This window comes from Octopus sinensis, linkage group LG5 (assembly GCF_006345805.1).
Source record: "Octopus sinensis linkage group LG5, ASM634580v1, whole genome shotgun sequence".
Lineage (NCBI taxonomy): Eukaryota > Metazoa > Mollusca > Cephalopoda > Octopoda > Octopodidae > Octopus > Octopus sinensis.
In genome coordinates, this window is record NC_043001.1 from 104,737,548 (window position 1) to 104,763,221 (window position 25,674).

Genomic DNA, 25,674 nt, shown 5'->3' on the forward strand with positions numbered 1-25,674 from the left:
TCCTTGCATTGCTCATGTGTGTCTTTGTTGTGAGTTTAAGGTGCTTTTTGGACCCTTGGCTCTGATCTTGCAAGTGGTATTATATACCCTACTGTATCTCTTTCTTTCTTCCTCTCTCTCTCATATATATATATATATATATATATGTGACACGTTCACTTAACTGTATCAGCTTTAACTTACGGCGCCAAAAATACTGTTACATGACAATAACGCACAGATGTTGTGAGTCATTTATACAAAAATTTCATCTGATCATCCTCTGCAAATCAAATTGTATTCTCAGCAGATACTAACTTGTGCTATGATCTCTCTACAAAAAGAAGAAAATTTTAAAACTCCAGTAAGAAGTAAGACCATTGCGGCATAGCCCAACGTCTTTCTATTTTAACCTTTGAAAATCAGAAAAATCTGTGAAAACGGTTATGACTTCAAAAATAAAACATCTAAAAGACTCCAAGTGCATTTTCAACTCCTTTTTTTCTTATATATATACACACAATTGCCATAGCATGGCCACAGCTTCGAGCTGAAACTAATAAAAAGTAAAACATGTATATATTTCGTTTTTGTATTTAGTTTGCAAGATTCTTTATGTGAATTTGTGTTGAAGCATATTTTGTTGTGTCTGGGGAAAGTCATTCTGTTTTAATCAATTAACACACTCACCGGTCCAATTTCCATTCATTTACTTATCTCTTTAATTTTTTCCTAAAATCTTCGTGGCTTCTTGAAACCTCTTCAATATCGAAGAGATTGCAAGAAACAACGAAAATTTTGTGAAATAAGTAAATGAATGGAAATTGAAACGGTGAGTGTGTTAATAAGGCGTTAAAACAGAATAATTGTCCCCAGACACAACAATATATATATATACATAAACAAAGTAATAGAATGAGATAAAAATCCAAGGCTGTGAAAGATTTCAGAACATTTATAAGGAGAATGTCTTATAGCTGTTTCCGGGATATTATAATATATATATATATTATATATATCCCTTCATCGGAGACGGTGTGAGAAAATGGTTAAGCAATAGTTATTCTAGATAAGATATGAAATAGAGAGTGGAGTGGAGGAATGAAAATAGACGTGAGATACGCAGGGATATTGTATCTGCAGTTCCATTATTTGGGCAGGATGGTATACATATAAGATTCCTGTACCTTGTAAGTTCCAATGGTATTTAAAATTGGTCGGTGGAATTTACTCACAAGGTCCAGGAATCTTATATGTATACAATCCTGCCCAAATAATGGAACTGCAGATACAATATCCATGCATATCTCACGTCTATTTTCATTCCTCCACTCCACTCTCTATTTCATATCTTATCTAGACTAACTATTGCTTAACCATTTTCTCACACCGTCTCCGATGAAGGGATATATATATATATATATATAATATCCCGGAAACAGCTGTAAGACATTCTCCTTATAAAATTTTTCACAGCTTTGGATTTTTATCTCATTCTGTTAATTTTTTTATATATACGCATGCTGATATATGACCTACGTTGGACTCCTCATTCGCATAATCACCGAACGTGGAGCTTAACTAGAGTCTTCCATAGCACTTACTCAGCATTACCTGACACCTTTGGGTCTTATTGACACCATTACGTCTCATAACCTCAATACATACATACATACATACATACATACATACATACATACATACCAATATTAATAGTATGACAAAAGAATGAATGAGACCTCAATATTATGTAAATAAGGAATTTATCTGTAATATATGTGACAATTATTCGGCTGCCATGATAAAAGTCCGAATTTCGGATGTCGTGACAGAAAACTGCTCCGGCATCTCGTCATTTATTAAGACACAAAAATGCGCCTTTAAATATATATTGAAATATGTAAAAAAAATATATAAAAGATATATAGAGAAATAAAATGAATTTTTGTTTGTCTTAATAACTGACGAAATGCCAGAGCAGTTTTCCGCCCCGACATCCGAAACTCGGAGTTTTATTATGGCAATCGAATAATTGTCACATGTTATATTACAGATATGCGTGTGTCAGTGTGCGCATTGTGTGTGTATGTGTTCACATGCACATACACACATGTATGTGAAACTGTTCTATACGAGACATTTTGGAAAACAAAACAAAGAAAAATGGATCTTTTCGGTTTGAACGGCAGTTTTTTCTAGCGGTGTCATATGAAATTGTCACCCATAATTATGACCCTAGTATCGATCTATTACATTTCAATCTGTTTTAGGGTTAGGGTTAGGGGTGGGGAAAGGGTTTTTTTTTCCTTCAGAATGTAAATAAACCCAACCTGTTTCTTAACGAGGGACATATTCATACGGCACAGAATGTTTTTTTTTTACCTCAATAGACGTCAATTGATTGGTTGAAATTGCAGAAATTGAAGAAGAACAAAACAACAACAATATCTTACAATACAAAATAGAATTTTCTCAATAAAGCCAAGAGAAAAAGATGTTTTATAAACACATTCTACCAGTATACGAAGTTTAAAATTTTTTAGTTACCTAGAAATTATGTAAAAAACTGCCGTTCAAACCGAAAAGATCCCAAAAAATTAAGTTGATGTTAAGCATGCGTGATATTTGACATTATAGTGCGATAGGGCAGATTGGCAAATGTGCATATGAATATTTTTAAGATGAAAATAGTTTTATTCACTGCTAATTTCTATTTATTAACAATCATTTGTACAAGTTTGGATCGTTATTAAAGTCATCAATCAGAAATTGTTCTGATATTCATTTCGATAAATAAAACTTTTCCAGTTCAGTTTGTCGTCCATGGCAACAGCATCTGCAAAACTGAGAGTTGAACACACACGTGAATTGCTGTTGTCACAATTTTTACGATTCTATATTTTTTTCACAATAACCAAGTCCGTCAGAATTTATTCAATTCTCCTTCACCGAAGTTTAGTGTGTGTTTTCATATATATGATATATATATATATATATATATATATATATATATATAATTTCAAACCGTAGATATCTGGATATCTGATATATACATGCATATATTGGACAGCTCTCATGCACATTTGCACACTGAACACAATATATGTATATACATTTAGTATGTCTATATTATGTACATTTATGAAAACCTTTGCGTGTATATATATATATTATATATATATATATATATAGCTTATGAAGTCCCCTGTGTTCGTAACGCGCGCAGTGTGTGTGTGTGTGTGTGTGTATGTTTGAGTAATGCATGTGATGTATAGGCATATATATTATATATGATTTAAATATATATGAGTAAAATATATACATACCGGTCTTCAAGACTATCAGTGTGTGTGTGTGTGTGTACGTGCGTGCGCGCAATCGTGTGTGGTTATATGTGTGCGTATATATATATATATATATATATATATATATATATTATATATATCTGCAGAGGCACACAGATATCCAGGTGTAGTCTAAGAGTTTTGTTTTTGAAAATGATTTTTTTGTCTTTTAGTTTCTCGGCTTTTGTCACCATCGATTTCATTTAGGTGTCCCATCATTGCTGACTTTGCTTCTGTGGTCCCACCTATCTCGTCCTATACAGATGCCATCGCCCCTCCACCAGTTCTCCAGGTCATCGTACCACGTGGGCTTGTACAAATCAGCAGCGTGTAACATGGTACAGAAACGACACCAGAAGAAAGTGTTTATAAATTCGCCCATTCCTTTCCACTTGAAGTAGGCATTGTATAGATTATTATTTTGGTCCAATTTGTGGAGGTAAGCCGCTAGCTCTTTTGGCGATTTAAAGTCTTCCACATGGATGTATGAGTTTAGTGGTGCTATCTTGCGATAGTCATCGGGATGTGCGCCCATCACTATTGGAACGATATCATGTCTGCAATAAGAAAGAAAAAATAAAGGATAATTAAACACACACAAACACATGCATGCACACATATATATATATATATATATATATACAATCAAAATAAGCAACAAAGATATCCAAAGGTAGTGTAGTACAATAGTTTCATGCTACTTTATTTAATTAAACAATGTAAGTATCACATCAGTTTTAAAATGTAGAGCACTCTTCAGCCACATAGGGAATTTTAAAAAATTAAATTGACAGTGTTCATTTTTATACTTAATTCCATTTGCCAACATTACAAAGAGGGTAGGTATATAGACAGAGAGGTGAATTTCATCAGTAAAAACATGGTAGTAAAAGATTTCTTCATATATATATATATAAACATTGATTAGAGAACAAACATAAAATTCGAGTCAACGACTTTATATAACACCACGCTTCCGTACATTTGATCATATATAAATACTACCATGTCCTTTAACATATATAATTACATGTGAGCACTTCTTGCAGTCCTATAAACCCTTTTGTCTCCATAAAAAGAGGCAAAAATGATTTCTTGTGTATGTATATATATATATATATATATATATATATATATATATATTCGTTTAATGGCGAATAGCGAAATCATACAAAACAGAAATATACACGCAAAAAGAAAATTTGACCGTTCACTTTTTCACTGCTTTCAATTAAAAAGTGAAGACATATGACTCAAGAATATAAGTGTTTAAATATATCTCGACAGCTGTTTCGAAACGGCCGAAACTTACGAAATAACCCATATGCACGATGTACATTATGTGATAGATGTGTGTCTTATGAGAAGCCCCACTGAGCTAGCTAAATTAAGTTAGGCGTCCATTCTCAAAGTGTTAAATGCATCATTTTAAGTAATACAAATATAAAACTTTACAGAGAGAAGAATGTAACGGGGAAGGGGTTGAGAGAGGTTGAGGGACATAGTTAAATAAAGGAAGTAGTTAGGGGAGACACAAGCTGAAGATATTACTTGACAAAGATCAGACTTAAAGAAGATAATGTTAAAAGTTGACCGAGAAAATATTGCTGTTAATTTAAAACTGTTGGTTGGGTGGACACGGTAGTAGTTTACGGGGAACATAAAGCAGTTAAGAGCAAGGGAGGCGAAGCATCGAGCAGCGTTGGAAATAAACGCTGTAGTATGAGAGTGAGGTGGGAAGTAGTAAAAGGAGAGGATACAGTGTGTGAAAGAGAATTCTAAGACTATGAAAAACTATAACGATTTTACATAGTGAGCAAAGGTCCTGTAAAATTTATAGATACAAGAAAAGAGAACGTCAGAAAATCGATTAAGTAAAGAGGTTTTGTTTTGGTGTAGCATAGAGGGCGACACTGGCAGCATTATTTACAGACGCGATGGCTTAAATGGCCGAAACTTCGAAGTCATTGTCAATAATATTTTTGTTTAAGAATTATATATATATCAAGAACAAGCCACAAGCACACGAGGCCGGATTTTCGGATTCTGAGGTGTATATAGCTTTCTAGTCTTGGTACAAGGCCCGAAATTTTCGGGGAGGGGATCAATCAATTAGATCGACTCCAGTATACAACTGCTTAATTTATCGACCCCGAAAGAGTGAAAGGCAAAGTCGACCTCGGCGGAATTTGAACTCAGAACGTAGCGGCAGGCGAAATACCTATTTCTTTACTACCCACAAGAGGCTAAACAGAGAGGGGACAAACAAGGACAAACATAGGTATTAAGTCGATTACATCAACCCCATTGCGTAACTGGTACTTAATTTATCGACTCCGAAAGGATGAAAGACAAAGTCGCGACCTCAGCAGAATTTGAACTCAGAACGTAGCGGCAGACGAAATACCGCTAAGCATTTCGCCCGGCGTGCTAACGTTTCTGACAGCTCACCGCCTTCTGAGGTGTATATATCGTACAAGGAAAAGTGTTACTGTCCTCAACGCTTTATATAGATTATTCCTTCCTTTATTGTCATAGCGTTACTTTTTTCTTTGATAAAATCTATGTCTGCCTGTTTAATTAACCTTCTTTTCTTTTAATTTTGTCTGTTTATTAACTTTAAAATGTTAATTTCTTTGAGCGAGTTTCTCACTGCTCTAGAACGGGAAGTTCTATTGAACTGAATGTAAACACGAAATCGAAAATATATACTATGCCTAAAAATCAGACATTTTCCATCCTCCTCAGCTTATTCGGTAAGACGTCAAACATTCCAAATTCAAACAAAAGAATTCATCCTGCAAAGTTTGGTTAAAAAAATGTTCTGAAAGAATGATCTAAAAAGATATGCTGAATATTCACAAAGTTTTGCTGGTTGAAAGCATTTCATTTTTTTCTTTTTTTTTTTTTATATTTCACAAACAGAAACTTTGAAATGTTAGGATGTTTGAACCAATATCTAAAGGAGACAGCGATGATCTGTGTTTTAAGAAGCTTCTTATTTTCCATTTCATGTTTATAATCATTGCAGCATACATGACCAGTTCTATGACCTCGTTCTTTCATTTCTTTCTCACCGTCGCCAGAAAATATATATCCAAACACACTTACAAATATATATTCACAAAAATATATTCTTATAGACACACACAAACACACAAACATATAGTGGAAGAAAGAGACAGAGAATTAGAGGGAGAAACAAACTTAAATATTTGGGACTAGCTGTGAGAAAAATAAGAATGTAAACGTATTCTTTCTTTGCATTTTGATATGTGGGAAAAGGAACGGATTTCTTTAAACAGCTGTCGAGATTTTACTCTGTAATCTGTATTTTTTTGTAAGATTAACGGCGATTATTTCCAAGTTGATAGGGATTCGCGCCTACATAGAGGAAGAGGTTAGTGTTTAAGCACCCACCTATGTCAGCGATATTGTGTTATCTATACAAATCTGATTTTGATCTCACCTACTCACAGAATACATACACACACACACCACACACATATATATATATATCACGTGATCACGTGACCGACCAGACCATCAGATGTTGCTACACATCGCTGGTCACAATGCATTCGCATTGCTTTAGCCTTCGAATGACGCCACCCCGCTGGCTAAGCGAGCAGGCCAACAGAAGAAAGAGTGAGAGAAAGAGTGGTGAAAGAGTACAGCAGGGATCACCACCCCTTGCCGGAGCCTCGTGGAGCTTTAAGGTGTTTTCGCTCAATAAACACACACAACGCCCGGTCTGGGAATCGAAACCGCGATCCTTCGACCATGAGTTCGCTGCCCTAACCACTAGGCCATTGCGCCTCTCTCTCTCTAATATATATATATATATATATATATATATATATATACACACACACACACACACACACAACACACACACACACACACACAGAGTTGCGGCCAAAATGTTCAGAACGGCATTGTTTTCGTCAGAAAAGTAGGTATAATTTTTTATTAAAGTTGTTTTATATTCTATAATTTTCACAGACAATAAATACGATATTAATTGTTATTGTCTGAGATTTTGGTGTAATTTGAGAGGATAATACAAAAGTTATGGATGATTTAGAGATTTACTGCAAAACCCATGCCGGCCAAAATGATCAGAACGGTTGAAAAAATAACAAAATAATCAAAAATGACAGAAAATACTGGAATTATTTAATATTTAGTGTGAAGCCCTTTAGCTTCAATCAAACTTTGACATCTTCGACTGCATGAGGAAATTAAATTTTCAATTTCTTGCTGGGTGATCTTATTCCATTCTTCCTGAAGGGCATTCCATAATTGCTCGGTTGTTTTAGGATTTCTGGCTTTCGAACGTTCTCCTAGAATATCCCACACATTTTCAATAGGATTGAGATCTGGGCTTTGAGCAGGCCAATCCATAACAATAACCTTTTCAGCCTTGAGGAAGTTCATGACCACTTTAGCCTTGTGACATGGGGCATTGTCCTGCATGAATATGGGTGATCACTTAGTTGAATTTCTCAGCACAGGCAAGGCATGATCTTTTACAAGTTGTTTATAAACTCCTGCATTTACCTTTCCATGTAATCGCACCAAAGGGCCCACACCATCCCCGGATATCATCCTCCAAACCATGACACTTCCTCCACCGAATTTAACACTAGTCTTAAGGCATTCAAGCGACAATTTCTCACCTACTTTTCGACGAATGTACCTTTTCCCATCTGAGCCAAATAACATAAACTTAGATTCATCACTGAAATGCACCGTTTGCCATTTTTCTTGAGACCACAACACATGTTCGGTTGCAAAGATAAGACGACACTTTTTATTCTTGGAGCTTATCAGTGGCTTCACTGCAGATGCTCTTGCTTGTAGGTCATGTTCAACTAAACGACGAGACACAGTTTTTCGCGATAAATGTTTCTTCAGTACAATGCTCATTTTCCGAAAAACAGCAGCAGCAGTTTTAAATCTGTCCATTTTAACCAACTTTACCATAGCACGATCTTCTCTCTTGGTCGTTTTTCTTGGCCTACCTGTAGACTTTCTTGCTTCACACGAACCACAATCATCGTAGACCTTAAGAATACCGTGAACAACACTTTTTGACTTGTTAACAATCTTTGCAATAGACCCAATACTTAAATTATCCTTTTTTCGAAGCTTAATAATCTGCTGACGAATTGGTAACGGAGTAAGTGGCATTATATTAACAAAGTACACTGCAGATATTCTTACTAATGTTTAGTAAACGAACCGTCACGTAAACAAATTCAAAACATTAGGGTTCGCCGGTTAAATATACTAAAACACGGAGTAAAAGCAATCGTTCTGATAATTTTGGCCGCCATGGATTTTGCAGTAAATCACTAAATCATCCATACATTTTGTATTATCCTCTCAAATTATACCAACATCTCAGACAATAACAATTAATATTGTATTTATTGTCTGTGAAAATTATAGAATTTAAAACAACTTTGATAAAAAATTATACCTACTTTTCTGACGAAAACAATGCCGTTCTGAACATTTTGGCCGCAACTGTATATATATGTGTAGAAGGTTTAAAATGAACACACTAGTTGATATATATATATATATCCTACAAGGCAGTATGTTGGGCCCACCCCTCTTCATTATTTACATCAACGACATAGTAGATATCATCAAACATTCTACATTGAAAATCTTTGCAGATGATTCCAAACTCCAGAAGCCATAAACGGCATGAGAGACCAAACATGCCTTCAGTCAGATCTGTTTGTTATTCTTGAATGGGTGGAAAAACAAAACAATATGCTTTTAAATGAAGAAAAGTTTGATTTGATCCACTTTAGGAAAGAGGAATCTCTGAAATTACCTTATGCTCTTCCCTCGGACGACTCCCTAGTGTCATGCAACAACACCAGAGATCTTGGAGTAATTGTTGATAACAACTAAGCTGGAGTTCCCACGTAAACAGCAAGGTTGACTTGGCCCGCAAGATGTGCTCCTGGATTCTGAAAACTTTCCTGTCCAGAGATGCCTACACCATCATCCTTCTCTACTCTAGTTTTACTCGACCCTACCTTGAGTACTGTTGTCCACTGCAGTTCCCCCCTCCATACGAAGCAACTTATAATGAAAGTAGAAGCACTCTAGCGGTCCATAACGTGAAAGATAGATGGCATGATAGGCATTGTTTACTGGGTCGACTGAAAAAACTCAATCTCTACTCTCTACAACGCCGCTGGGTGCGCTACATCATTTGTGTTATGTGGAAAACATTCCATCAATATTGCACAAATGATGTTGGCATCAATTTTAAAATCCATCCAAGACATTGCCTCCGTGCTATCCGGACACTACAAAGATCGAACACGGTACACATAGCAACTTTACCTCACAATTACTTTACCTCAACCGGTCCAGCTCTCTTTAATACGATATGTATACATACATATATAAATATACATATAAAAACACACACACTCACACACACATATATATATATGTAAATAAATACATATATATAAATATATATATATATATATGTAAATAAATACATATATATAAATATATGTGTATATACATATATAAATATATGTGTATATACATATATAAATATATGTGTATATACATATATAATATATGTGTATATAATATATAAATATATGTGTATATACATATATAATATATTGTATATACATATATAAAAAATGTGTATATACATATATAAATATATGTGTATATACATATATAAATATGTGTATTACATATATAAATATATATTATATACATATATAAATATATATGTATATATATATAAATATATATGTATATATATATATATATATTAATATATATATATATATATATATATATATATATATATATATATATATATACATATAAAATGTACACACACATACACATTATATATATCTATATATATATATATATATATATGTATAATACACCCAGGCATATAGGAAATACATCACTAATATATAAAACTAGCGGCACTTTAGATGTCCATGAAGTGTAAATGTTTTCATTGAACTGGGAATTTCTCGCAAGTAATTACGACTGAATAAACAAAGTCATTTTCTTTATGTTTGCTCTACAAGGGAAGAAATCGATCGAACGCGTGTATTGTTTTGCGCATGCAATCAATCGGGTATTTGCTAATCTCGCGCTGCTGCTGATGAATATGCTAAGTTCTAAGACGGACAAAAATCATTAATGTTTCGTTGGTAACGTGAGTTACAGTTGCCAAGTAATATCTTAGTTTGTAACTAAGGCACGCGTCTACTATTGTCGCAGTCCTCATGACAAGAATCTTCATTATCATTATTATAATTACTATTATTATAAAGGCCACGATCTGGCAGAACTTTTAGCACACCTGACCAAAATTCTTAGCGACCTTTCGTCCGTTTTTACCTTCTGAAACTCTCCCACAAAATTCCAGGCCTTGTGTCAAATTATTAAGTCGTTAGCACACCGGGTGAAATGCTTAGCGGTATTTCGTCTGCCGTTACGTTCCGAGTTCCCCTCTATGTTTAGTCCCTTGTGGGCAATAAAGAAATAGGCATTTCGTCTGCCGTTACGTTCTGAGTTCAAATTCCGCCGAGGTCGACTTTGCCTTTCATCCTTTCGGGGTCGATAAATTAAGTACCAGTTACGCACTGGGGTCTATGTAATCGACTTAATCCATTTGTCTGTACTTGTTTGTCCCCTCTATGTTTAGTTCCTTGTGGGCAATAAAGAAATAGGTATTTCGTCTGCCGTTACGTTCCGAGTTCAAATTCTGCCGAAGTCGACTTTGCTTTTCATCCTATCGGGGTCGATAGATTAAGTACTAGTTGAGTACTAGGGTCGATGTAATCAACTAGTCCCCTCCCCACAAATTTCAGGCCTTGTGCCTATTGTAGAAATGATTATTATCATTATTAAGGCGGCGAGTTGGCACGCCGAGCAAAATGCTTGACGGTATTTCACTCGTCTTTACATTCTGAGTTCAAATTCCGTCAAGGTCGACTTTGCTTTTCATCCTTTCGGGGTCGATAAACTAAGTATCAGTGAAACACTGGGGTCGATATAATCGACAGGTCCCCTTCCCCCAAATTTTAGGCCTTGTACCTATAATAGAAAGGATTATTATTATTATTATTATTATTATTATAATCATCTCAATTTTTCCCCATGTACAGTTTCGCACCGTTACATTTGTTAATTTTCACTTGTTTGCATAACATTCATTGTTAATTTTTTTTTTTGTTTCAAACTATAAATGAGGCGCCATACATTGCCCACCAAAAAAGGCGACCCCATAATATTGGGGCCTAGGGTCCAAGTATTACAATTCCATTTTCAAATTACGCCTATAGAAGTTCTAATAAAATATGGAGGCGAATTCTCCCTCCCTTTCAGAGAACACAGGAGTGAAAAACAAAAATCCAAACGAAAAAACATGCAAATTTCTGTCGATAACAGCAAAGAATCAAAGGTGAATGACGCCAACGCCACCACCAAACATCACCAGTGTAACCACTATCACGACTATAGACTAAAAACGATTTATTTCTTTATTGCCCACAAGGGGCTAAACATAGAGGGGACAAACAGGGACAGACAAAGGGATTAAGTCGATTATATCGACTCCAGTGCGTAACTGGTACTTAATTTATCGACTCCGAAAGGATGAAAGGCAAACTCGACCTCGGCGGGATTTGAACTCAGAACGTAACGGCAGACGAAATACCCGAAAGCATTTTGCCCGGCGCGCTAACGCTTCTGCCAGCTCGCCGCCTTAGACTATACAAAAACGATGGTCGTCTGCAACAACAATCCAACGGCCGGCAGCAAATCAGCAAGGGAAAAGTATGAGACAGTTTTCCCGCCTCTGAAAGTTTCAACACCTCCATCACAAGTGCAACAGGGTTAAATAATGAGAACAACAAGCAATGATAATACTAAGAAGAACACTGTCTCCTCCGCTGCCGGCACCAACATGGCTAACACTGCAACAACAAATGTAATAAAAGGAAAACAACGAAAGTAGCAGTGGCACGGACAACACAAATGGCAACAACAACAACAACAACAACAACGATAAGAGTAACAACGACAGCAGCAACTGAGTGGAGGCACAATGGCCCGGTGGTTAGGGAAGCGGACTCGCGGTCGTAAGAACACGGTTTCGATTCCCAGACCGGGCATTGTGAGTGTTTATTGAGCAAAAACACCTGAGCTCCACGAGGCTCCGGCGGGGGGTTGTGAAGAAGAAGAAGAAGAGCAGCAACTGACACAATCATTTTCGGTTTGAGAGGGAAATTCATTGGTATTTTTATGGACAGTGTTTCTGTCGGAGGTGGTATAAGAGAAGAATTTCGCTTAAACAACCATAAGGAACGCATCACTCAAAACTGCAATCGTTTGCTGAGTGCGATGACGGAAACTTGTGTGTAGAGATCAGTTTCGTCTTTTGCAGACGTAACTAACAACATACGAATTTTGGACATGGAACATGTTGACATAAGCAATAGAATATGACAAACTGATGCGATAAGAACAAGTGTTTTTCTAACCGAAGCTGTCACATAGATTCACTAATGAAGGAAGGGTGCCGTGGGGTAACCTAGCTCATAAGTACACCCTTCTTTATGGATGATTTGCCCTATCTGGTTTCCATGTCTATAAATTATATCTTTTAATTATTGTACATTTTATACAATTTATATTCTACGCCCTATAAACTTTTATTAACATATCTAAATGAAATGCGGTAACGCTGACATTTCACCGCTACCATAGAAACCAACATTTTTGTTTCTTTAAGTATAAATTTGAAAACTAAATCAACGGAGTGGAGTTCCAGCAAATGAAATATCCAAGCATTTAAATACACAAGATTATATTGACTTGGTGCATAATTATTGCGGCTTTTTTTTCAACAAATTTTATTCAACAAAAACATGTGACAAAAACGTCTTTTATTCAACAGAAACAGTAATATTTAACAAAAACATCTTTAAATGACCGTCTGATCGTCTGCCAAGCAAATGCGACGCAATAATTGAAGGTGAATATGCTCCTGAATAATCATTTAAATACATCTTTGTCACATTAAATGATTATTCAGGAGTATATTCACCTTCAATTATTGCGTCGCATTTGCTTGGCAGACGATCAGACGGTCATTTAAAGATGTTTTTGTTAAATGTTACTGTTTCTGTTGAATAAAATTTGTTGAAAAAAAATAGCCGCAATAATTATGCACCAATGATATTCTCGCAGCTAAAAAGTGTTAGCAAATCGGTACTCAGGAATGAAGACCTGGATGCAACTCAGCCCTCCTAAAGTATAAGGAGTTAAGGGCCAAAACATTTGCTGTTCAGTTCTCTTGAGAGTTTCTTACCATTTGTTTCAGCTTGTTATTCCTTAGAAACCAACAATCTTCCTTCTCAGTTTTGAGTTCTATTCTGAAATTTATCGTTCTCTACCACTTCGTTGTTCAGTAGTTGCAGGGGCTTTTTCTTTTCATCATCATTTTAAAATGACATTCTGCAGAACCATTTCAGCGTAGCTTTTAATGTTTTTAGAACATCTGTCATTATTCCTCCCACATTTCACCTCAGCCTCTTTTTACTTTTACTGGTTTCCCTGAAGATAATAGGGTTTTATGTTCGGGTTTTGTTGCTATCAATAAGAGTTTACCATTATTCTCTATTAAATATTTTCGTAGTCCAACAATAATTATTTTATATTAATTTTCTTATTAATAACCCCGTTTTCGTGGGTAAATATAATCTTCCAATGTCGTATATTGATTGGCGTGTTTTAGCACTTATTTGTTTTTGTTTCCCTGTCTAGTCTAGCTAATTAACGTAGTGGTTGATAATATAACTTATTACTGTGATGGTCCGAGATTTGATGTCTTATTTTTTCCTTTTCATTTCGCTCTGTTTTAAGAATTAATCTAATGCGTCTACAATATCCTTTCCCAATCTTCCTTGTATTCAAGTCTATTGTCTAGTTTATTAATACCTGAGTATTTGTTTGTCTGTGTTTGTTCTAATTCTCTTATCTTATTTCTATTTCTTGATCTAACATGACATTCGTGTTTCTAATTAATTTTCCTTTCTCCTTGATTGACTTGGCGCAGTTTTCTAACCTAGATTTCGTTCTAGAAATAAAATCTATGTATTGTTCATGGCTGTATTTACTGTTGTTTACCATCTGCGGCATAAATTTTGAGGTCATACTCGTACAAAAGGAGGTTGATTGTCTTCCCACCATAATTGTATCCGAATCCAGACTTCTTTAAAATATTGGGTAAAGGTGTTAGAATCAAGCAGGAGAGAGAGAGAGAGAGAGAGAGAGAAAAAAAGAAAGAGAGAGATAGAGAGAGAAAGAAAGGAGACGTCTCTGAATACTTCTTTTGTAATATAGATGTTTTTATAATCCCCATTATTGTTCGTATGTGCCGTATTATTTGCCTGTTTGCTACTGGTTTGTTCAACGTACCTGTTTATTATTGGTGCGACCTTACTTATGGATAATGTCCCCAAGACCCGTGGATAAAGAATTCTGTTATAAGCCTTAATAGTTAATCCTGTCTTTAAGCTGTTTTTAAAATTAGTATTTGGGCTTTAAAACGTGCGCATTTTTCGCATCACTTTTGTTCTGGAAGTGAACTGTTTTCCTAGAAGTTATTTAATCTATGCAATAATATCGTAGTTAAGGCGGCGAGCTGGCAGAAACGTTAGCACGCCGGGCGAAATGCTTAGCGGTATTTCGCCTGCCGCTACGTTCTGAGTTCAAATTCCGCCGAGGTCGACTTTGTCTTTCATCCTTTCGGGGTCGATTATATAAGAACCAGTTACACACTGGGGTCGATATAATCGACTTAATCCGTTTGACTGTCCTTGTTTGTCCTCTCTGTGTTTAGCCCCTTGTGGGTAGTAAAGAAATAGGTATTTCGTCTGGCGCTACGTTTGAGTTCAAATTCCGCCGAGGTCGACTTTGCCTTTCACTCTTTCGGGGTCGATAAATTCAGTACCAGCTGCGTACTGGAGTCGATCCAATCGACTGGCCCACTCCCCCAATATTTCGGGCCTTGTGCCTAGAGTACAAAAGAATATATTCATTAGACTTGCTAAGAAGCAACGTTTCACCAAATTCATGTATTCCACACAGAGAATTCTTTAAATGTTTACGCCAGTCTTTCAGTTAGAATCGTTGCTATTTCATCGATGCCAAAGGATATATTTCGGAGTAACAAAGAAGCATTCTCTTTATTAAAACCTCCCCGGCGTTACTACCCCATCTTTTTAGGATCTGCTCACAACCTGTAAATTATGTTAAGCCATTGTTAATTTTGTCTTATTACGATTATGTTATCAACGATATTTCCTTATACAAGATTTTTTGAGAAGTTGATCAGGAGTAGAGGGAAATGATTTCTTACTTTACAGCGACCGAATTTAATTAAACGTTTAGGAAATTGTAGCAAAAAAGTTTCTCTGAAAAACAAATCGCGATACATGATGTCGAAAATAACAGACAACGAGTAGAATGTGTGGGCGGAGGTATATGAAGAGAGGAGGAGGAGTGAAGACCTCCTCTGTTCGTTAAGGTTAACAGCATCAACACTACCACAATCCTCATCACCCAGGGGCCCACAAGCCGAAGAAGCAGTGCCATATTTGATACAGAAACAAAGAAATCCTTCCAGCCACCAGCATCGAAAACTGGAATCATTTTCTACGTTAGCAGACAAACAGTTGACTGAATCTAACCTCACCCACCACCGCCAATAACATAGGGGCTTTACGCGGTTGTTCATCGAGTCAGAAATAGCAGCTAAATAGCCCCCAACTTATATCGCATCCTAAGAATAGAAAGACACGCTAGACGTTTTCTTGTTTATGCAAAGGAGATAGAATGGTCACGGATGGAACCTCATTCGTTACAGGTCTACTGATTCAGAGTGCATCTAAGATTACAACAATACCATTATTACAACTACCTCACCAGGCATCACCGCATCACCAAAACATGTACAAATCCACCTCCTCCTCCTCCATCTAATAACAATGCTTTACCAAAAGAAATAATTACATATAGAGATCATTTGGCAAAATCACGTCAAGTCCAATGCCAAATCTCTCTATATGTAAAGCTGAAGTTGTCTGTGTATGGCAGGTTTGGTAGCCTTCAACTAACACTATCTCCTCCGAGACCCTGCGGTGCAAGTTGACCAAAATTGAGAGTATGATAGAAGAAGGCTTGCCCTTCAAATCGAACCATGTTAACACCAAAATTTATTTACATCAAAAAGGTGCTTTTTTTCTATGAAAATCCCTATTTTTTACGATTTTTTGACTGCTGTGTCGCCATTTTTTTGTATATTTCAACCAGAAAAATGTTCACTTAAAGAGAATAACAAGCTACATAATGCAAAATTTTTACTTTTCAAAAATTCCAATTCTAAAGGGTTGAAACAAACCCGAGCAATGCCGGGCGATACTGCTAGTTCCTCGATAAATGTGAAAATTTAATGATGGTTCGTGCATAATTTCTCTCCCAAAAGAGGAACTAAATCACATAATCTGATCTGAATTGACCACAGCCTCAAAAAAGCCAAGCTTATTAACCAAGTCATGTACGATGCATCTCAAAAGATACAGTTTATTCTGGATATCGATGGCAGGAATCATAGGTTTGTAGTATAGGATCTAAGCAGGAATTAAAATTACCCATACTCAAACTACTGGCTGGAGAAGGCAATTTTAATTAAACTGCTACTGAAGAACCACATACATCTGCCTGAAATCGGATAGCAAGCGCCCATTGTCAATCAAAAATTGAAATGCAGTAGTGTAGCCACATCACGTTTTGCCAACAAGTAAACGGGTTTTTGCTAACAGGCAAAGACATTCTCATCACAAGGAAGTCGACTGCTCTGCTTTTATTAATAGAATCTCCGAATTAGCTAATTCTCCTAACCCACAAGACTGACTTCTCTGCTGTTTCTTTACTAAGAATAGATCATTAATTCTGCTTCGATTGTTTACTTGACTTACTGTCATGAATATATGTATATATATGTAGTAAATCCCCCAAAAACGAAGAGCAAACACAAGAAAACAACAATGCGAGGATGTGCTACATGTAAAGTATTAGCAGACGCTCAAGGAAAGAAAAAAAAGATGGTTTAACGTTTCAAGCAACGCTCGTCTTCAGAAACTGAAGAAAGTCCAATAGAAAAAGAAATCGCCAACGATTCACATGTGGGTTACATTTTGAAGCACGCTGCTTCAAGAAGGCCACTGCTGGTTGTCATTGTGCACGCAATCGTGTGCTGCCATCTGTTGGTGCGCTACAGAACTACTCCGGGAACCTTTGGATACCACTTCATGTATGTATGCATACGATACACTATCTGAGTCCTTATATTTTTGAATAGGGAACCCAGCATCCCAACCTAGCATAAAACAACATCTGTGGACTAGTTTCAGGGTTATTGCTCTTTATCAACACAAAGCTTAGCCAGTTAGAAACGATGTTTCTTGGGGGCTAATGAACAATAACAACATCCCTTCCAGGACATCCATTTTATGTTGACAATTAGCTTTTACTTTAAAGAACTGTTACTGAATGTCTTTTTGAGAGAATTAGATATCTCTATATATATAAAGCTGAAGTTGTCTGTGTGTGGCAGGTTTGGTAGCCTTCAACTAACACTATCTCCTCCAAGACCCTGCGGCGCAAGTTGATCAAAATTGAGAGTATGATAGAAGGCTTGCTCTTCCTTCCGTAGAAGAAAAAATTCAAATCGGACCATGTTAACAACAAAAATTATTTACATCAAAAAGGTGCTTTTTTTTTCTATGAAAATCCCTATTTTTTTACGATTTTATTGACTGCTGTGTCGCCATTTCTCGGTGTATTTCAACCAGAAAAACGTTCACTTAAAGAGAATAACAAGCTACATAATGCATAAGTTTTACTTTTCAAAAATTCCAATTCTAAAGGGTCGAAAGAAACCCGAGCAACGCCGGGCGATACTGCAAGTGTAATATATATATATATATATATATAATTACTATATCTGACAGCTAATACTATTATTGGTGAACCAAGTAGGAAACTATTAAAACTCATATATAAAGATAAGACTGGAGTTAAAATGTAAGGAGAAAATTACTATTAAAATATGTCTGTCAATTCAATGAACTTTCAAAATTGTAAGCTCGTCCGTAATTTTAAAGTGTTAGAAATGATCCGATTATAAAAGGTGTGACTTTATGGATTATAGACTTTAGTAGTTAAGGTGAGTTAAGGTGAAGGAATTAGTGACACTATAAAATTAGGAGGTTATTGTGAGTGATACGTATTTGGAGAAAGTATAAAAACCACAAGAATCTTGTATGGATTAACTGGAATAAAAACGAATTAGGTGAAAATGTGAGAGATTAATAAATTATGGTTTTAACAGAGCAAGAACTGTGAGGGAGTTCTGGCTCCATAATTACGAAGGCAAATTAGATTATGTAGGAGTGTTTGTGACAAGCTGTTATATAGCTACCTTTTAATTTTTATATTTTCATCCTTTTACTTGTTTCACTCATTGGACAGTGGCCATGCTGGAGCACCGCCTTGAAAGGTTTCCGTTGAACTGATCGAACCCTGGTTTTAGTTTTTAAAGACTGATACTTATTTTGTCGGTCATTTTTGCCGAGTTGCTAAGTTTCAGGGAGGTAAACCAGTTGGTGAGGGGGACAACGACAAGCACAATGGCACAACACACACACACATGATGGGCTTTCACACAGCTTCCGAATACCAAATTCACTTCGCTAGACATTGGTCACCTCGGGGCTATAAACAGAAGACAATTACCCAAGACGCTGTGCTGTGGGACTGAACCAAAAACCATGTGGTTGCCAAAAGAGTTGCCTAACCACACGGCTGCGCCTGCGCCAATGATTTACATAAAGTTTCCTCATTCCATTTCCAAACAACTTCCGCTCACTGTCTCTCCTCTGTTTAGCTTTCTGTCTTTCTGCTCTTTTTAAAAAATTTCCTGTCCTTCTAACGTGAATTAGCATTCCAATAAGATCTGAAGAATTTACCGCGGAATGAAACAGATTTGTACATGTGTGTGTGTTTGTGCGTGTGCGTATGCGTGTGTGTGTGCGTGTGCGTGCGTGTGCGTGCGCGTGCGTGTGCGTGTGCGTGTGCGTGTGCGTGCGTGTGCGTGTGCGTGTCTGTGGTTGTGCGTGTCTGTGGTTGTGCGTGTCTGTGGTTGTGCGTGTCTGTGGTTGTGCGTGTCTGTGGTTGTGCGTGTCTGTGGTTGTGCGTGTCTGTGGTTGTGCGTGTCTGTGGTTGTGCGTGTCTGTGGTTGTGCGTGTCTGTGGTTGTGCGTGTCTGTGGTTGTGCGTGTCTGTGGCTGTGTGTGTCTGTGGCTGTGTGTGTCTGTGGCTGTGTGTGTCTGTGGCTGTGTGTGTCTGTGGCTGTGTGTGTCTGTGGTTGTGTGTGTCTGTGGTTGTGTGTCTGTGGCTGTGGTTGTGTGTGTCTGTGGCTGTGTGTGTCTGTGGCTGTGTGTGTCTGTGGTTGTGTGTGTCTGTGGTTGTGTGTGTCTGTGGCTGTGTGTGTCTGTGGCTGTGTGTGTCTGTGGCTGTGTGTGTCTGTGGCTGTGTGTGTCTGTGGCTGTGTGTGTCTGTGGCTGTGTGTGTCTGTGGCTGTGTGTGTCTGTGCTGTGTGTGTCTGTGGCTGTGTGTGTCTGTGGTTGTGTGTGTCTGTGGTTGTGTGTGTCTGTGGTTGTGTGTGTCTGTGGTTGTGTGTGTCTGTGGTTGTGTGTGTCTGTGGTTGTGTGTGTCTGTGGTTGTGTGTGTCTGTGTTTGTGTGTGTCTGTGTTTGTGTGTGTCTGTGTTTGTGTGTGTCTGTGTTTGTGTGTGTCTGTGTTTGTGTGTGTCTGTGTTGTCTGTGTTTGTGTGTGTACGAGTGTGTGTGTGTGTGTACGAGTGTGTGTGTGTGTGTGTACGAGTGTGTGTGTGTGTGTACGAGTGTGTGTGTGTGTACGAGTGTGTGTGTGTGTACGAGTGTGTGTGTGTACGAGTGTGTGTGTGTGTGTGTGTACAAGTGTGTTAGTCAACGTGTATTATTCTTGTAATTTTACTTTTTCTCTGTGTCCACCCCCCTCTCTCTCTCACACACACTCAAAGGCAAGCATTTAATTTCTTTACGTTTCAGAGGATAAATTATCAAACAGGACCTTACATTTTGTAAGATGCTATGCGTGACTTAAGAGCCAGTTTCTTCCTGCTCCTTCTAACAGTTGAAACGACCGCCGGGAAGGATCCTTCAAATTAACCTCGAAGACTGCAGCATTACTAAAGAGATGTGCTTTTACTTCGGTACCAAACACAGTACAAGCAATAAATCCCATTAAATACACTCTGCCTTTTCTTTAACCGCAGTTGGGATTCAATAGATAAAAACCAGAAATTTTTTGTCTTTTGTTTTGCTGAATTATTAAAACTGCATTGCAAGTGAGAAACAGCAAGTGTTTCAATGAAAGACGTTGGTTACCAGTAATATAATGGAATCGATCAAAGCAGGAATACATTACAAGCATACAATACTATTGGCTTTGTGCCCTGCACGAGCGAAAATCAATATGTTACGATATGTGATCATCTAACAACCGCAATTTCTTTTGTAAATTATTTTTAGCCAACATTTTCTCCTATATTTCTGGACCAGACATGCAACTCTGAATAATAGATTTAATTAAGGGAAATAATATCGCTTGCCATTGATTAGGAACAAGGCCAATATTTTAAGGGGTGGCCTCCATACTAAATAATTAAAATAAATTTCAGATAGTCGATTTAACCGTCCGTAGGGTATTTCATTTAACTTATTTTCTCGACACTGAAATGATAAATTGAAGTTAGCTCAACACTGAAATTTGAAAGAGGAAACTGAAATCTGTAAAATTTGGCAGAAAATGGCTGAAGCAACGTAAGAATCCATAAAAGATTTAGCTCGGTGCCTTACCATCTATGTTACCAGATGACTTTACTGGTCCAACTTGTCATTGGTTGTAAAGGATTCAACAGACGAAAGAACTAACTGGTCTCTTTATAGAATAGAATTATATCTAAGTTTGAAACTGATTGAAATAAGAATGTATCTAGGATTGACCGGAAAGCATCGTATATTGGCTGTGTGGTTAAGAATCTTTGCAGCCATGTAGATCTAGGTTCAATCCCACCACGTGGCATCTTGGGTAAATGTCTTCTAATATAGGCTTGTGAGTGGATTCAGTAGGCCTAAACTATGTGGTGGCCCGTTATATATATATTTGATAACTCTACTAGAATGGACGAAAGCGCTTATATATGTTATATGATGTATAAAAACATGTAATATACAAATAAATATCTGTAAATATAAAACCATCCGAATTTCTGAGTACCTCATTTCTTCTTATATAAAATACCTGTACATCATCTCCAAACCTTCTAATATATATATATATCATAACATATAATTGCCAACCAAGTGTGGCGTCCTATACAGGACAGTGCTACTGACGTTTATAGCCCCAGGAAGACATTACTTCCCACTTGCTAACGACATACATTCTGTGTCCGATTAGCAATTGCGAGAGGAGGTAACCGCTCCCGGCTCTAGCCTTAGGTGATACACACGGACTCGAGTTTCTGGGGGATTACCCGTCCTCAGCGTGTATTAATCACCAGCTAGTGATGAAAACTCACCCCTCTCGCATAATACTTTATGCTTTTTCCAGCGACGAACTGTCACTGATCTCGAAAAAGGAGAAATAAGCTATAATAAATCTCTGAGCGAGATGTAAACAGTAGCAATACGGAATCGTAATATATAATTGCCAACCAATTATCTGATGATGGCGATCTTTTGCTATGATTTAATCTAAGAATGCATCAATAAATTTCTGCCCAAACTATTGTTGTTAGTTCTGAATTCCTTCTTTCGTATGTGTATATATATAATAACATGGGGTAAAATTAATTAATTAATTAATAATTTTACCAAGTAGTTAGTACGTTAAAAACCTTTTTAGGCAAGTTATACAAAATATTCTATAATTATATACGTTATTATAATCAGGGGTCAACTAAGTGCCTCACAACGTATTGAATTAGAAATAGATGCTAATGTTTTTTCATCTAATTCAGTACGTGGTGAGGCACTTAACTGATCCCTGATTATAATTATGTTTATAATTATAGAATATTATATATATATATATATTAAACAAACAGGTAAGCAAGCAATAAAATGTGGCTAATTCAACAATTATAGCGATATATTTCGCCATGTTGGACTGCTGAACTCTACAAGTTTTTTCATTCTCTCTCTATTTATATTCTCTTATTCCTTCCTGTTGAAGAGCTCAGGCTCGAAACGTAAAAGACTTTTAATTTTCCCGAACGTCAAGCTAATACACTTGCTTGTTGTTCATACATCTGTCTTCGTATTTTGTTTATCTATAAATTTCAACTGCACACACACACACACACACACACAACACACACACACACACACACACACACATATAGTTGTGTGTGTGTGTAAATAAATTAAGGGTGGATTATATAGAGATGACGGTCTTTTCAGTTACTATATGTCTAAGAAGGTTGGTCTTGAGAGGTCCTGGAAAAATAAAAACTTCAAACGTCTTAGTCTCTCTGTCTCCACAGATAATGATTATACTGTGGTTAACTTCCTTGATGTTACTCTGAATCTAAATACTGAACTGTGCCAATCATATCATAAGCCGAATGAATGCTTAAAGTATGTAAATATAAATTCTAATCCTCCCAGAAGCATCATAAATGCTATAGTTAAAAAATATATCAACTCTTATTTAAGTAAGTAATAGCAACAATAATGATACGAATAAGATTAGTGGGAAACGAAGTAATGAAGGTAAACATAAATTTGTAGATAATAATAATAATAATAATAATAATAATAATAATAATAATAATATAACAATCATAATAATAATAATAACAACAGCAATATTTTCTATTATAGGCACAGAGTCTGAAATTTTGAGGGAAGGGGCCACTCGATTAAATCGAACCCAGTACGCAACCGGTACTTAATTTATGTTCCCCTAAAGGATTAAAGGCAAAGTTGACCTCGGCGGAATTTGAACTCAGAAAATAGCGACGGGCGAAATACCTATTTCTTTTCTACCCACAAGGGGCTAAACATAGAGAAGACAAACAAGGACAGACAAACGCATTAAGTCGATTACATCGACCCCAGTGCATAATTGGTATATATTTAATCGACCCCGAAAGGATGGAAAGCAAAGTCGACCTCGGCGGAATTTGAACTCAGAACGTAAAGACAGATGAAATACCTATTTCTTTACTACCCATAAGGGGCTAAACACAGAGAGGACAAACAAGGACAGACAAACGGATTAAATCGATTATATCGACCCCAGTGTGTAACTGGTTCTTATATAATCGGCCCCGAAAGGATGAAAGACAAAGTCGACCTCGGCGGAATTTGAACTCAGAACGTAGCGGCAGGCGAAATACGGCTAAGCATTTCGCCCGGCGTGCTAACGGTTCTGCCAGCTCGCCGCCTTAATAATAATAATAATAATAATAATAATAATAATAATAAAATAATAATAATAATAATAATAATCACAATGAGTTTATAGATATGTAAAAAAAAAATAATAAAAATTACAGCAGGAGAGTATTTAATGTTGATAATGTTGGTAATAAAAAAAAACGTATTTATAAATAACTTGTAGGATCCGTGTAAACTCCACACTATGGAAAAAAATTAGAGAATTTATTTAAGAAAGGGTGATTTACACTTTTATAGCTTTCTTTCAATATTCTTGGAGTTCGTCTACACTCCTTTCCTGACGTCTCAGTCGGTGTTGTCTTTTCCCTCTTTTTATTGTATCTTCTTGCTGTTCCTCTCTGATCCCTGCTCTATATCTGCACATCCTTTCTCGGGTACTTGCAACCGTGAATCCAGAATTTAGACTAAAATAACTCGTATAAACAAATACCAATTTTTAAAGGGAACAGACAATAAATGATTGCACTCATGCGATGGTCGCTATAAAAAAACAACTTTTCAATATCAACACACCACCACCGCTATCTGCCCTCTCTCTCTCTCTCTTTCTCAATATAACTGTCAATCTCTCTCTATCTACCTTTCCATTCAGCTAACTGTTTAACCACGTAACAAGTATTCATTCCCTACCCCACGCTGTTAACACTTCTCTCTCCCTTTTTCTCGTCGTCTTTTTCTCTCGTTCTTCGTATTTGCCTTCAGCTGACCACGTGACCACCTGACCTATGTGTATTAATTTTAATCACATCTCTCTACTACTTCCTCTCTTATTTCTTCACTTCCTCTCTTTCTCATTACCTCTCACTCACTCCATCTCTACCTCTTTAACTAACTAATGTATAACGGGCGAACGAACAAGCAAATTATTATATAAAAAGAAAGACTAAATCAAGGAATATTATGAGGTATAATACATCATCCGCATCTTCCACAGCTACTTGGAAATTCCTTGCTGCACTGGATAAGTCTTTCCTACCTCCAAGTAAGAATGGGAAATTATTTAATCGCCACAGAGTAAAATTTTCGTATTCAACCATTAGAAATTTGGCTGAAATTATAGCAGCACATAAAAGTAAAATTAGGCAATATCTGAACTCGAAATCTGTAAGTAGAACCAATTGCGTGAATTGTGGAATTAACCCTAATGATAATTTTCCTGAACCAGATTTCGATATTTTAAGCATAAGTAATTCCACTTGTGGTAATACCTTTAAGGTAACGCCTCGTAATAATACTAATTATGATACTGATAATAATCCTGCCTTAACACCTAATCCTGAGAGGAGGATTGATACTAATTCCTTTAAAAATGAGTACCACATGCAAGTGAATGAATGCCTTTGTAATTTCAAAAACAAAATTATCTGTCCTTTAGAAAATCCGCGTTTAAGGAAGAATATAGTGTATCAATGTAAGGTCATAACAAGGAATCGTACGTTTTATTATAATATAGGTTCGTCTGCTACAATTTGGAAATGTAGATGAATTAGATAACTGAGAATGATCATCTAGAGAACAAAATGCAATTCTACCAATCTTAGTAAATGCATCTGGGATTTAAAAGACTGGAACATTAACTGATTTAAAGGGATCCATCACTAGCTACGCACCATCGTACAATACGTGTAAATTTAGACGCGATCTTTACTTTGAAGAAATGTATTATATAATTACTCTTATATTAATATTATCG

The 25,674-nt window shown here is 36.5% G+C and overlaps 1 protein-coding gene across 1 annotated transcript in view; it reads right to left on the minus strand.

Moving 5' to 3' along the window:
- Positions 1-3,480: 3,480 nt before the first annotated feature.
- Positions 3,481-25,674, minus strand: part of LOC115211825 (glycoprotein 3-alpha-L-fucosyltransferase A) — a 57,605-nt gene continuing 35,411 nt past the window's right edge. The window contains exon 2 of the mRNA XM_029780534.2: positions 3,481-3,880. Within this exon, the coding sequence (XP_029636394.1) occupies positions 3,523-3,880 (358 nt within the window). The 3' untranslated portion in view covers positions 3,481-3,522. The remainder of the gene's footprint in view (positions 3,881-25,674) is intronic.